The sequence below is a fragment of the Triturus cristatus genome, chromosome 3_1 (genome assembly GCF_964204655.1).
Source record: "Triturus cristatus chromosome 3_1, aTriCri1.1, whole genome shotgun sequence".
NCBI classification, from domain to species: Eukaryota; Metazoa; Chordata; class Amphibia; order Caudata; family Salamandridae; genus Triturus; species Triturus cristatus.
The window spans coordinates 492058589-492072687 of NC_140583.1; the positions used below are offsets into that span (position 1 = coordinate 492058589).

Below are 14099 nucleotides of genomic sequence, written 5' to 3' on the forward strand. Positions count from 1 at the left end.
AGGGCGGTTTCCCTCAGCTAGGTATTCATAGCCGCCATTTTGGGGAAGCCACGCCTCGCCCCCACACTTCCTCAATTCTTCTGTTTCCTCTGCTTCCCGCGGGTACAAATCCCTGTGCAGAGGGTCTATAAGTTGTGCAGACTGGGACGCACCTTTTATAAGCAGCAGGAGGCGGTTAGAAGGACAGGGTGTTAGTCAGGATCAGGTTGGGGCTGCTGGAGCTCCGGCAGACAGAGCTTATAGGCCATGTTGCTGGCCATGCCCCCCCTTGGTTTCACCCTTGTTGGTCCTCATATTTGAGGTGCACAGTCTAGCCTATGGGCAGATAAAGCACACCATGGTGAGATCATAAAAGCAATAGCATAACATTATGGGGCATATCAGACCCTTGTATCTTTTATGGTAGGGTGACATTCCTGAATATTTAAGGGGCAAGTGATGGGAGGGACTAGCCTCAGTTTAAATTCATGAATGTTCCATATTGTTGAAATATTTTACATAAGAATCCTTTAATTCTTGAAGCTCAGAATCTCTACGCGATGATCATTATCGTTATTTTAAAGCCACTGAAAAATCAGATTGTCTTAGCCAAGTGTTTGTGGGTCTAAATAAGATGCAATTACATATTACAAGTCAGTCTGGGAGGTAAGAGCAGGATAAGAATATTTAAGAGCTTTTAGTAGGTTAAAGAAGATTATTGGAAGAATTGACAGGAGGCCATTACCCTTGTTAGACCGGGACATAATTAAAACCAAGACCACAGTTCCTGGCTCGAATGTTTGGACCAGGAATTGTTAATTTCATGACTGTCTCTGATCCCCACAAATGATTTCTTACCCTTATTTAGGGTAAGATTAAAGAACGTTTTTGGGGTGGTTTTTTGCTGGCAATGCCATTACTAACGAGCCTACTAAAGTACTTAAAAGACACTCTCAGCCCTGATAAGTACCACACATCAGGTGTTAGATTAACACATTTTAGTGTGATGGTCCGCATCACCGCACTAAAATGCAGTGATCATGCATTTGTAGTGCCTTGACAACACCTGAGCACTGTGAGGGAGAAGCTGGGAGTGACCGCGACTGTAGGAGCAGCTGCATATACAGCAGTACAGCGAGTGCTTTGTGCAGACGGTTCTACAAGACTCGTACTGGTTGAGTGTCAATAAATTCCCACTGTCACACTGATTAAACAACATTAAGACAAACTTTCACTATCATGATTTCAGGCAGGGACTGATGGACGCAGGCTGCGGCAGGATGTTTTCAATTACCATTGCTTGCCATCCTGGCCCCGCTGACTCTCCCCTTGACTGCTATCGCTAAGAGGGGCCCCGCCTCCAGCAAGGGGGGGGGGGGCACCAGCACTACAGGATCAGTGCATTGCACCAAGAAAAGCCCTAGGAACAGCTTGGTGTACAGGGGCAACACTTCAGGGGGAGTGCATGCAGTTATGTTGTCCCAGTGCAGGAAGAGAGCAGCAACTCACCCCTCTTGACTCTGGATCTGCACAGTAGAGAAGCCTGTGCCCTGGAAGGGGACAGGAGTTGTGTCTGGTCACAGTTAAGGGGATTGAAATTTAAGAAAACAAATAAGAAAAAAAAACTTACCTTCCCGCCGCATTTCTCCTCCATCTCTCCTCCTCGTCCCTCCGCACCGCCACAACAGAACAGGAAGCACACCCAGGCTCCCTAAGCCAATCACAACACTGCAATGCACCGTTGTGATTAGTCTGAGTGCCGTGGTTCAGCACTCAGCCAGGGAATGCAGCCTGAGTGGAGAACATGCTAAGTGTGCATGAATGTTTGGCTGTCCTGAGACGGCCAGCCAAACATTAATGCGACTTACAAAGTGTGCTCACCACTCCCCCTGCTACTGTCGTCAGAGCAGCCTGCCCCCAAAAGCTGCAGCAGCAGGACAGTGTAAAATAATAATAACCTCGAGTTATTATTATTTTATTTTTCCTTTAATTCACTGCTGCACAGCAGGGGGGCGACTGCTTGTGGTGCCTTTTGGCATTACCTCTTAGAAGGTTTAATTATCAGTTTGCTGAAGGTGCAACCATGAGTACTGAGCATCAGGCTCCATTCTCTAATTTGTGGAAGTCGGAAAGGTGAATGTTGGAACGTGGTGGGTTGCATCCCATTTGGTTTGAGGCCCTGGATTGAACTTGCGGATGTTTAGAAGTGCACAACTATGGAGAATACCTTGTGTTGTTTAATACAATATCCGAACAGAAGATTATTCTACACACACCCTTCTTTATATTACATTTATTTACTTCTCACCTCTATTCCCTCTGTGGCTGGTTTTTACAAATGAAGACACAAGCACTGCCTTCTTCATCTTCATTTGATGTTGATAAGTGATGCTGTGACCTCCGCATAGACGACCCATCTCACTTGCCTCCCAACGCCTCTGGCTCGCCAGCAGCCATTCCAGCAGGTCTCTGGTTAGGACATCCTGAGAGGAGGCAAGCACCCAGATAAGAATAGAACTTCAGAATAGATCAAAGAAAGGCAGTGAAACCGAGAGCAACCAACAAGCAAGCCCATCGTGATTCGGTTACTCGAAAACTGTCAGTCCGGGTAGTAGCTCACACCAGAAACATAACAGGTATTCTCCTCAGGGTCTGCTAGCTGCTCGCTTCCTTACGGACTGAGGGTAAGCTGTTTTCTATAGCACAGTGGGTGCCTGCCTATGTGCCTTATGATGGAAAAGAAAATTCAGGGCTTCCCGCGTACTCAAGCTGTTTGCTCGAACCATATTTGCAGGGTCACATCAGAGAAGTAAAAGAGCTAGGGCTGGTGGAAAACGCCTTTTATATGTGCCTACTAGGGTGTGGATTTGCTAACAAATATAGAAATGGAATCCGAATAATCTGGTGGCTTTCCGAAGACTGATGTACCAGTTTCAAAAAGTCAGACCACCTGCAGTCTTCGATCGATTCAGCATCGGAACAGCGTAAATAACCGCACACTGGTTTGAGCCCTTTATACAGTACATCAGACGTCTTCAATGTGTGGGGCGTGACCCCCAGGGGGGCCCTGGAGTCCTGGAAAGGGGTTCGCGCATTCCCCAGCTTCACTTGCCCTTGTAAGCCAAAACCTTTACTTTCCTTTTGGAAAAAGACAGCCATTCTGGGACAGCTTATTTAGATCGTTATCAGCTGCTTGACTGAATGAAATGCAAATCAGTTCATCTGCAAGTGTAAAGGATGAGCAGTTCTGGCTTTAATTGATCAAATAACTCCAAGGTTTGTGATGACAAAAAAACAAATCTCTGACTGGAAGTGCAAAGAGTTAACAAATGGGTTGGGAAGTCCCTGCTTTTAATTTTCACTGCATTTACACAGCCCTTAGTACCCCTAAAGAGGTGTTGAAGGGAAGTTATGTAAAAAAAATTGCATTACATAGGCTTTAGTATTACTAAAATATACATTTTGGAAGAACCATTTTATGGTAACACTATTTGCATGTTTTATAGCATTCTATCTTACAATGTGTATAATGCAAGTATAAAATAATGACTTGCGTATTTACAGTGCTTTTTGTCACAGGCTGGGACCTCGTTGCACTAAAAATACACATCACTATTATCCACTGCACCAATCAAGATTTAATTATTCTGTTGCTCTCTGGTTACACATACACACAGACCTCTGCAGTGCATTAACTAATAGAAGTTTCATAATGACTGCAGTGCATCTCCCACTGATTAACAACTTTTTAAATTTATTTTTCATTTACCCTGCCCATTATTTTATATGTAGATAGCTCATGGTGAAAGACCTAAAAAACCTACAGAATATTTATTGCTTATTTATGAGGCTTGCATCACCAGAGTATCACTTTTTTTGATGCTCCGGTGGCACAAGCGTCTCAACCATACCTATGAGGCGGTGCAAAGTCACCCTGCATGGCTTTGCATGGCCTCATAGATATGGAGTAAGACATAGCAGCACAAGCCACTGTGTTGCCTTATTCTACGTCAAGGAGGTGTCCATGGGCTTTGCGAGGGGTTCCCACGCAACACCCATGGATTTTGATGCTGCCCCATAGTTAAAAAATCATGTAAAACTGGGGCAGCTCCAAAAAAGGACGCCTCCCCACTCAAGGGGTAACAAGGAGAAATATTTTCTTTTCTCCTTGTTTTTCCTCTTTCCACGTGCGCTGCATTCTGCAGTTCACACAGAAAGAGGAAAACGTCTCAGGATTGTTTTTTGTGAAGGAAGGTGCCCCTTCCTGTACAGAAACAATCCTGCCTGTGATGGTGCTAGGCAGCAATTTGTGCGCCAACGCAAGGGAAACGGATAAGAATGCACCGTATTTCATAAATATGGTGCATTCCTGCCCTTTCACATTGGCATAGGGCAGTGCCGCAAGAAGACTTGCGGCACTGCCCTACGCCAATTCCTCATAAACGAGGCCCCTCTTTTTTAAGCTATTCCTTTGACTACACCCCCATGCTCACTGACCTTTGGTTTGCTAAACACTGTTTAATATTATTTCCCCACCGTAAACATTATTTGCTGTTGGAATTGAGGGTTTTTATGGTTGTCGATGATTAGGAGTACCAGGCTCTAGAACTTTTTGTCAGAAGGGGATCCTTACGCCCCAAAAAGTTTGACAAGGGGGTCAAGGCATTAAAAAGCTTGAAGACCTCTGCAGTACAGCCATCTACATGGTTGCCAATGGTAACAGGTTGTACCCAGCCACAAGCTGTGTATCCTTGCAGTGCGACATATGTATTTAGCAACTGTGGAGCTCGGTGAAAACGTGTCATATCTGTCTTGAAGTGATATTTTTAGCAGGACGGTCTTTGAGATATGAAAGATTATAAAATATATGAGATGAATAATGGAGTTTCAGTTACAAGGGTTGTTTCAAACGAAAAGTCAATACAGTGGTGGTCAAACATTCGATTTATTTCAATAATAGAAAGTAATTATTCAAACCTTTTCATATGAGTTAAATGGGTAGGCACATATATTGATATTTATTTCTATATTCTATGAGATAATTATATAGTTATATCTTTAATGGTTTGTCCACGGACACATCACATTTGATGTAAGAATACAGGAAAAGTAGAGAAAATCAATTTTAATGATTGCCAGTGACCAAACATTATAAGGAAGGTAAGAAAATGAATCAGGTCGAACCTTTGTAAATAAACCTGCTGAACCACATAAAAGAAACTGGCTTTACAAGAAGCGAGAGAACTGTTGACAGGCAGGTCCCAATATTGGAGAATAGACGTAGGACGTCAATGGAACGCAGCCTTCCAGACACCCATGCATTCTCAGAGAGCAGTCAGGGTCAGGCTGGGAGGGGTTGTAGTCCCAGTAGCTGCAGTCACAGGCTAAAACAAAACCTCTCTGACCAACCAAGGTGGAAACCTATCCCAGATAGCACTTGAAAAGTACTGCAGTTCCATAAGAAGGTGAGATGGGAGTCGGATGAGGAATATAAATGTCCCTGGAACCCATGATCCACGATCCCTGGGCTCTGCCATTTTTGAAAGGGTAAAAGGAAAAAGTCACAGGGAGTCCTGTTACATTGCCGTGAATACTCTTGGCATTAGAGTGGGAACCGCAGGTTGCAGTTTCAGTTTTTTCAGTGTGCTGCGTTTTGCGATCTATACGGGACCCATAGGTTTATGGGCAGGTCCCATAGCAGCAGGGCTACGCGATCTGGGAAATGCAGCTTTAGTCTACACTGGACGCTCTGCTGAACTCTCCTAGGCCAGGAGAGAAGGCCAATGTGATCTCAAGGCACAGTTGTCAGAAATTAAGGCGATGCACCCAGCGACCATTGGTGCATAATCTCACAACAGATTTGTGCAGTGAGGATCCCCCTCTAGGCTTCACACTGGAGGTGTCACATGTTGAGCTTGTTGTGAATGTTCTCTCATCCGTTCCGCTGATTTCAGTGACCTGGGCTATGCTCACCCATAGGCAGTCTCCTTGAGTAGAAACAAATGCAGCACTTCTCTTTCAGAAGCAAGGGCAGGCTTCTCTTCTCAGGGCAGCTCTTCAACACTGGAAGTAGGACTTGATCTGAGGTGATGTCTGCTCATCTGGCAGGGGAGATGTTTGTCAGGCACCATGGCTTGATCACAGAGTTTTTCCAACAACAAGCAGGGAGCTCGCCTGGCCACCGGTAAGTGAGAAGTCCTCAAGCGCTGACGGGCTTTTATCCCCAGTGTCATAATATATTTCCTGACAGAGTTTGTGGACTGTTAAGGCACAGTTCAGGGACAGGGTGCAGGCAATTCTACTCCTTTTGTGTATCCCTTGTACTTTGTCTTTGAGTGTCAGCAGGAAGGAGCAGTGAGCCTTGGGGTTTGTCACAGAAAAACCCGAAACAAGGTTTCAAAAGAGGGAGTAACCTCCACCCTCTACAACTATGAACCGACTAGAAGTTACACCTCAGGGAATAGAAAGAGCAAGACATGCCCTAAGAATATCTGCCCTTGGAGAAACAAAACAAATGAAGAGTGTAGAATTGCCTCCATCAAAGAGAAGACCGGACAGCGGTAATGTAATCCCAACAAGGAAATAATGCGATTTCCCAAGGAATCTGCAAGGAATACCTGTAGCGGGCGCAGCTTTCAATGCAGATTCATTGAAGAGTTTGTAAATTTTCAAAAATTAGGAAATCAACACTTGGATGTATATGTAAATACACAAGAGTACACTTCCTGTTTCTTTAGTGAACAGGCCATTATGTGCTCCAATTGTTTATCTTATTATTACTGGCAAAATGGGGCTTGAAGGTGGTAGCAAAGATAGGGGCTGTGGAGGACAAATTAGGATTCTGCACTGGGGCAGAGAGGATACGCCTGGTATCCACTGCTTGCTTACCTTGGGAAGTGTGGCGAGCTTCTCATGCGAAAGCGAGAACAGCAGCGTCCCCACGTGCTCCACATGTCGCCGGGTCCAGTGCGCTGAATCCCTAGAGAAAGTGACAGACAGGTTACTCTGTGGTCTGAAAAAAAAGACGCAGAAAAAAGGCCATCTCACTCTGCATTATAAGTGACACCTAAAGCATATGAACTGTAACCGCCTACAGTGGATCAAGACTCCTGCTCCATACAGTGTTGGTGCACTGAAGGTGCGCTTAGCACTGTTTCTGTGGATATTTACTCGTGGGGCTACATAGGAAATTTACAGATTGCACCACTCAATTATACACCTTAACGTAAGGTGACGTGTCTTTCTTAGAACAATCTTGTCCTTACAGCATTTTTGTCATTCATGAGAGAGAGAGAGAGAGAGAGAGAGAGAGAGAGAGAGAGAGAGAGAGAGAGAGAGAGAGAGAGAGAGAGAGAGAGAGAGAGAGAGAGAGAGAGAGAGAGAGAGAGTCTGTTAGCTGTGTTGGTAGCTCAGAAATGTTTCATTGAGAACCTGCTTGATGGACTGACTACCAGTCATGAAAACTTTGTACCAGTACTTTTTTTCTACGGATGCAAGATATTTGTTCACCCATCCCTCAGTATCTTTCAATGAGTTGGGAGACAGAGAGGAAGAGGTTTATGGTTGAAGCTCCCGATGTGCAAAGTTCAGCCTCAGCAGCTCGCTACTTGTTTTGGACATTCATATAAGTGCAAAATTGCTGTATAGACAGTGAGCATGAGGGCATCTGCCCCTTGCCATGCCGAATAAGAGAGAGGCAAAGCAAAAGATGGAGGGACGGCATTGTGTGCCAGTGTCATCTGTGCAGGAGTTCAGGAAGAATAACATAACAGTTATGATTTCGAGTTCCATACTGCAAGCTAGACAATGTCTTACCATGCAAAGGATCTCATGCTCCAAGTCTTTAACCACCCAGACAGACCTGGGCGAATTTTGCCACCAGTAAGGGAAGGGCTCTGGAAGGATGTGAGATTGACAGTAACCTGCTCTTTTCTTAACCAGCACCTTGTGGGCGAGTTAGAGGGGATCTAATTTAATGAGAGGTGCTGGAAGCCAATGGAGGGGAATCGTGCTTTGATGGATATGTGGTTGTGAGGATTTAAGTTAAGCATGCATTTGAATGTCTTGACCCAATTGGCTGTAAGCGTGGCGCTGCAAGTCTAGGGTTTGTGTCCAGTCAACGAGTAGTATTGCTAAATATTTTGAGTACAACTCCAGGAAAAAGCACTGTTTTTAAAGTGTACCAACAGTATTTTTCAAGCGAGGTGCTAGGCCACGGCAAAGTGCTAGACACGGATTTGCAGTCATATCAGATTGAATGGATTCAGAAACTTTTATCTTCAGCACTTCCAAGTGACCGTCAGTCATGTGCGCCAACATCCACAAGTCCTAGGTTTTTAACCTGGCAGCACTTTAAGTGCTGGGTGTTTTGAGCCAACACGTTCAGCTGTAAAAGCTAGGCTACAAGTTCCACAATGCAACACTCTGTAGGCCAAAAACATGTCTATGGCTGCGACTGGGTGAATGTGTCACACGTGACATGGAGCCCCTGGCAGCTGTGTATATGTGGCCCCAAAGTCAAGAGAAATGCTGTTTTTTGCCTGGCACTCCTCACTCTTTCTGTCAGATGCAGCAGGATACTCCCACAGAACTTCAGTGTCAACCTGTTTAAGTGCGCCAGGTGATGATTATGTCAGCATGCACTGGCACAGTGGTGTCATGCTTGGTACGTGCACTCCTTACATATCCCAACTGTTGCCATGGACCCTCCCCCAAAGCTGAACATGAATGTACTGGAATATTCCACAAATGCCCCTTCAAATCCTATAGCCTTTTATAAAACTGAGGTAAAAACGGGGCTGTGAAATGCAGTTTGACTGACGGGGGTCCAAACCCCTGGAAAGCTCTAAAGGAAACTGGGCTCACATGTTTGCTTGTTCGCTGCAATTCTGGTCAGGTCAGTGCTTAATTTGCAAAACAATAAGGGCCAGGGCTCTCTTCAGGAGGCCACAGCACTTTGTAGCATACGTTGCCCCTGCCAGCACCGCCAATGATAGTAACAACACAAGTTCTAACATTCACACTCCTACAAGTGGGACAGTTTGGGCTATTTCAGTACCCCAAAGCTATAAGAATGGCTAGGGTGGCAGGTAATATTCATTTTTAAAGTATATTGAGTTAATAATTAAGTGTTGCTGTGGTTATCTTTAAATTAGCCAGACAGAGCCACCTTGTAGCAGACTGTCACAGGCCCAGGTGCTGACAATTAAGTGCCGGGGCCGAGCACCGGAAACCACCAACTCAAATTAAGCACTGGGTCAGGTACTACACCTGAAAGTGAGTGGTGCCAGTAGTAGAAGTGGAACCAATGATGTAAATGGCCAGCATTATGGATAAAAATGGGAGGTGGCCTTCTAAGAAAACAATTGCCCACTTTAATTTTATTTCTTATAAATTAGGCACTGAGTGATATCATTCACATGATTCACAGAACGTTGCAAAATGATTGTAGATCGGAGAAAGTTGCTTTACATGTCTAATACCAGACTGCGTGAAGCTATCTAGGCCTCAGCCACTGGAGTTCCCTAATGCTGGCAAGTCGGGTGTCATTGTGCATCACACCTGAGGAGGTCACAGATGCACTGACCTCACCAGAGAATGTGAATGTGTTTTCAACTAGAAAAATCATTACAAACATCATCAAAAGGTGTGCAGCAGAGCAACTCACCCAACACATCAAATACAACCTCCTAGACGAATACCAATGCGGCCTCAATCAGGGCCGAAACAGCATTCCTGCAAGTGGTCGATGATGCACTTTGAATCCTAGACTCAGGCAAACTCCTGTCTCCTAATTCTTCTCGACCTTTCAGCAGCCTTCAACATGGTCAACCACCAAACACTCCGAATCACACTTAAAAATCGAATAGGCATCGATGGTGTGGTCCTTAAATAGTCTGAGTCATTCCTCATGAGCAGTTCGCAAAGGATAAAAATTGATGACTGTCTCTCGCCACCACTGGCAGTTGAGCAAGGGGTCCCGCAGGGGTCTATCCTTGCTCAAACCCCATTCATCTTGAACATCGAGCCTCTTGGAGGCCTCCAAAGGGGAAAGCATGGATATTCTATCATGAATATGCAGATGACACCTACTGTATGTAAAGGTCTCCTCGCCAATTGACTTATCGTATCCATAACTCTAAACTCTGCTCAAGACTGGATGACTACTCACCACTTAAAACTGAACCCTTCCAAAACTGAATCCACCTCTTCATTTGCGAGCAAGGTCGGAAATCTCTTGTTCGTATACTGGTTCTCTCCAGAATCGCCTAGTGCAACTCTCTCTTTACTGGTCTCCCCAAAACTCATCTCACCTCCGTGAAAGCAATCGTACACTCTGCAGTACGCTTCATCAATGAGGCCAGTAAGAATGACCACATCACATCTGTGCTGCTCACTCTCCACTGGGTGCCCATGGAAGCCAGGACTTTATACAAGACAGCTTGAATCATCTATAAATCCTCACACTCATCCCCTCCCCGTTACCTGGTGGTCAAACTCAATATATCAGGAGATTCTAGACCATCGCGAAACGCCAAAGCATGGCTGCCAGAGCCCCCGACATTCAAAAACAGAACTATTCCTGGCACAATCCTTCTGGGGTAGCATGACCAGTATTTGACAATCATTACCTCCAGACAAATGCACCACCACCTTGCTGGTGACCTTCAAAATGGAACTAAAAGCCCTCCTCCATCAATATTTTATCTAAAACACTGCAACTAATCTTCTCTAGTAGGACCGTGCTCACTTGCCTCTTGGCACAGAACTACACTACCTGCATTTCATTGGACTCTTTGAGGAGCCTATTCACTGATGTAAATATTTCCTGTACAATTTGTTTTTCTGAAAGAATTTACTATTTTGCAATTCTTAACTATAACGATATTTTTTAATTTTTGAAGTCTGTATGACTATCCATGTAACAACATATGTTTACAGTAAAGCCCTCTAGCACCTTTGGGTAATGTCTGCGCTATCTAAAAAGGCATAAATAAGTAAACAAACATGGGTGATGCTGAAGTAATAGATGCATGCTAAAAATCACTGGGCGTGAAATTGACTTCCCGGTAGCGCTTTCAGTAAGATTTTAGAAATACATTTTGCACGAGTTCTAGCTAACATTTCCACTTACACTTTCCCGTGTTGCACTCAAACCTGATCGATAAAAAATTATTTTTTGCAGTGCACTGTCCTCTTGTGGCCAACGTAATTAATGCACCGCTCAAACAGGATTGGAATTTAACATCTGTGCACAAAGCTTAGTGGGCTCCAGACCGTATCAAGGGCCAGAGCCTGAACTCCTAACTGACTGGGATGACATGACTCCCTTTGCACGAAAGGAATCCGCTTGTTCTCTTCGTCCTACATCTCTGCTGCGTTTAGCACTATCATTAATCAAGTCGAATTCTTTGTTTAATTTCTTTTATTCATCGTAAACTTTATTTCGGCCACCAAGGCCATAAAAGTAACACAAATTTTTACAAGACACACAATTATTTAAAATACATCTAAATCAAATTGCAGTTATACAATAAATTGTACAAGGCTTCAAAAAATGTACAAAGGTATATTAGGGCTTGAGAATTAGTTACAATATTTCCTGCATTTTATCCACATGGCATTCAGAAACCGGGAGACTGCAAAAACAATTGGGGGATGGGTATCATATTTCAAGACTCTCAGGGCTTTTTCACATTATCTAAATCCCAGGTTTCTACAAATAGGTTTTACCCAACGTTTTCTTTGCAAGTGGTACATTGGGCAAAAAAAGAAAACATGTTTTTCATCCTCTAATCTAAAGCCACAGGCAGGACAAGCAGTGATTTCATTAACATCCCACCTCGAAGTAAAGGACCTAAGCGGTAGACTACCTATTCTCAGTTGGAAGTACAACTTCCTAGCAACCGGCGGGGAGATCAAATTTAAAAATGCCTCACTCCTGTAGTTGTCTTTAATCTGTAGAAACTGGGCGGTCAACCTACCAACACCAGGATTCGAATGCAGGCGCAGAAGATGAAAATGTCTGAATTGTTCAGCCAGTTTGGCCTTGGAAACAACCACACATGAGGCCTCCGGAGAGCCCCATAGATCAGGAAGGCCAATTTTTACACAAGTGTCCCTAACAAACTTTAGCCAGGAAATATTCTTGTTTTTAATTTGGGACCAAACCCCATGGAATTCTTCTCGGTAGGGGCCCAACTCTGCATTGGACCAAAGTCTCTTCCAATATATCATTGGCCGCAGTGCCACCACCTCTTCCATGGGCATCAGCCCCAGATCTAACCTGATAGGTACCAGCGGGGTGCTGGGGGGCAGACAAAGCAAATTCCTCATAAAGGAGTTTTCAGTCCTTGTTAGGGTATAAATCTTGGAATGACCCCATAGTTCTGCTCCATAGATAGAGGCTGCTCTTACTTGAGTTTTGAAGATTTCTATTGCTGGTGCTACTGGCTTGGAAACCGATCCTCTGAAGAGTTTAGAAATTCCTCCTGTTGGTTGAGACAACTTTAGTGTGGAGCTAGCGACTTGCACCCCCATCCAAGGTCTTCCTGGAGTATGATCCCCAAATATCCAAATGTCTTTACCCGCTCAAGGGGAATACCATTCAGCGCTGGGTTTGGGCGTGTATACTTGGGGGGGTTAAGGATCATAAATTTGATTTTCGCTAAGTTAATCTCCAGGCCTCTTTCACCACAGAAATCCACAAAACCGTCTAGAATACGCTGGATACTAGTAGACGTTCGCGACAACAACAGAGTATCGTCAGCGAACATCAAAGCTGGTACCCTACCCGTAGCTAGTCTTGGGATATCAGTGTCCTTGATGCCTTCCAGGTGTTTTATGAGCCCGTTAATGTATAAGCAGAATAGCGTGGGTGCCAACACGCATCCTTGACAGACTCCTTGATTTACATGGAAGCGTTCAGACAACTCTCCATATTTCCCGCATCTGACCTGAGCGAAGTTTTCTGTGTGAAGTCGTCTCAGGACATCCAAAAGATATGGAGGAACATTAAGTGCCTGAAGGACTCTCCACAGATTTTCTCGTGGCACCAGGTCAAATGCCGACCTCAGGTCAACAAAAATGAGGTAGAGGCTGCCACCCTCCAAGCTCACAGTCTTCCAATAAAGGACCTGAAGTCGGAATATCTGGTCCACAGTTGAAACGCTCTGCAAAGTGCTTAAGATGTTATTGTCTGCCTCCCACCTCTGCAACCTCTCCAAGATTATACGTCCAAATAGCTTCTGAGTAATGTCAATTAAGCTAATGGGCCTATAGTTGGAAGGTTGTGATGGGCAACCTTTTTTAAATATTGGCACAATCTCAGCACCACGGCAGGTTTCTGGGGGTTCTGTGCCATACAAAATGGAATTGAACAGGACACAAAAGTACGGTGCCCATATCTTGGGTTCAGACCAATAGAAATCGCCTGGGATTTTATCCAGTATGGAGAAAAGTGGTCCCAGCATACAAATCATTCAAAACAAAACATTAAAAAACAGTTGACCAAAAAACTCAAGGAAATTCGAATGCCATTTAATCACATCGAATAGGTTTAAATGTTTAAATGAAGTCCACAATTTGAGCAACAATTTGTTAAAGTAATACACGTGCCCAGAGAAAGGGGTAAGGGAGTGAGTGAATTAGTGTGGGATTTGAGAGGAAGTGAACACAATGATAAATACACTAAATTACAATCAAATTGATCGGCATACTTAAATCACTGCCGCATAATACATACAGATCAAATCATGGTCACAATATCAACAGTTCTGAGGAATGCCATATATAGACGATCACAGTGCATCCTGTATTGGTGAAAATATTGGCAACGGTGTTATGTCGACGTTTCGACCCCTTGAGTGTTGTAGGTACTCAATGCGACCTTACGAGATGGGGTCTTCATCAGGACTGGGGTAAAAATGGATGGAGGGTGGGCACCTAAAGAAACAAAAATGAACGAGTGTAAGACTCATCAATCTCTATTCTGAGGGACTGAAATAAATGAATTAAAATTGTACACAGAAGTTACCATGTCTGTCGAAGGACAGGCCTCTAGGACGTCCGAAGATCGTCAAAGAAAGAGGGGTTGAGACTCCTCGGTGGTAACAACAAGG

The 14099-nt window shown here is 44.3% G+C and overlaps 1 protein-coding gene across 1 annotated transcript in view; it reads right to left on the minus strand.

Annotated features, from left to right (window-relative positions):
• Positions 1–14099, minus strand: part of STRC (stereocilin) — a 378265-nt gene that overhangs the window by 122314 nt on the left and 241852 nt on the right. The window contains exons 20-21 of the mRNA XM_085646154.1: positions 6868–6958; positions 2288–2462 (exon numbers count right to left, since the gene is read on the minus strand). Of these exons, the coding sequence (XP_085502280.1) occupies positions 2288–2462; positions 6868–6958 (266 nt within the window). The remainder of the gene's footprint in view (positions 1–2287; positions 2463–6867; positions 6959–14099) is intronic.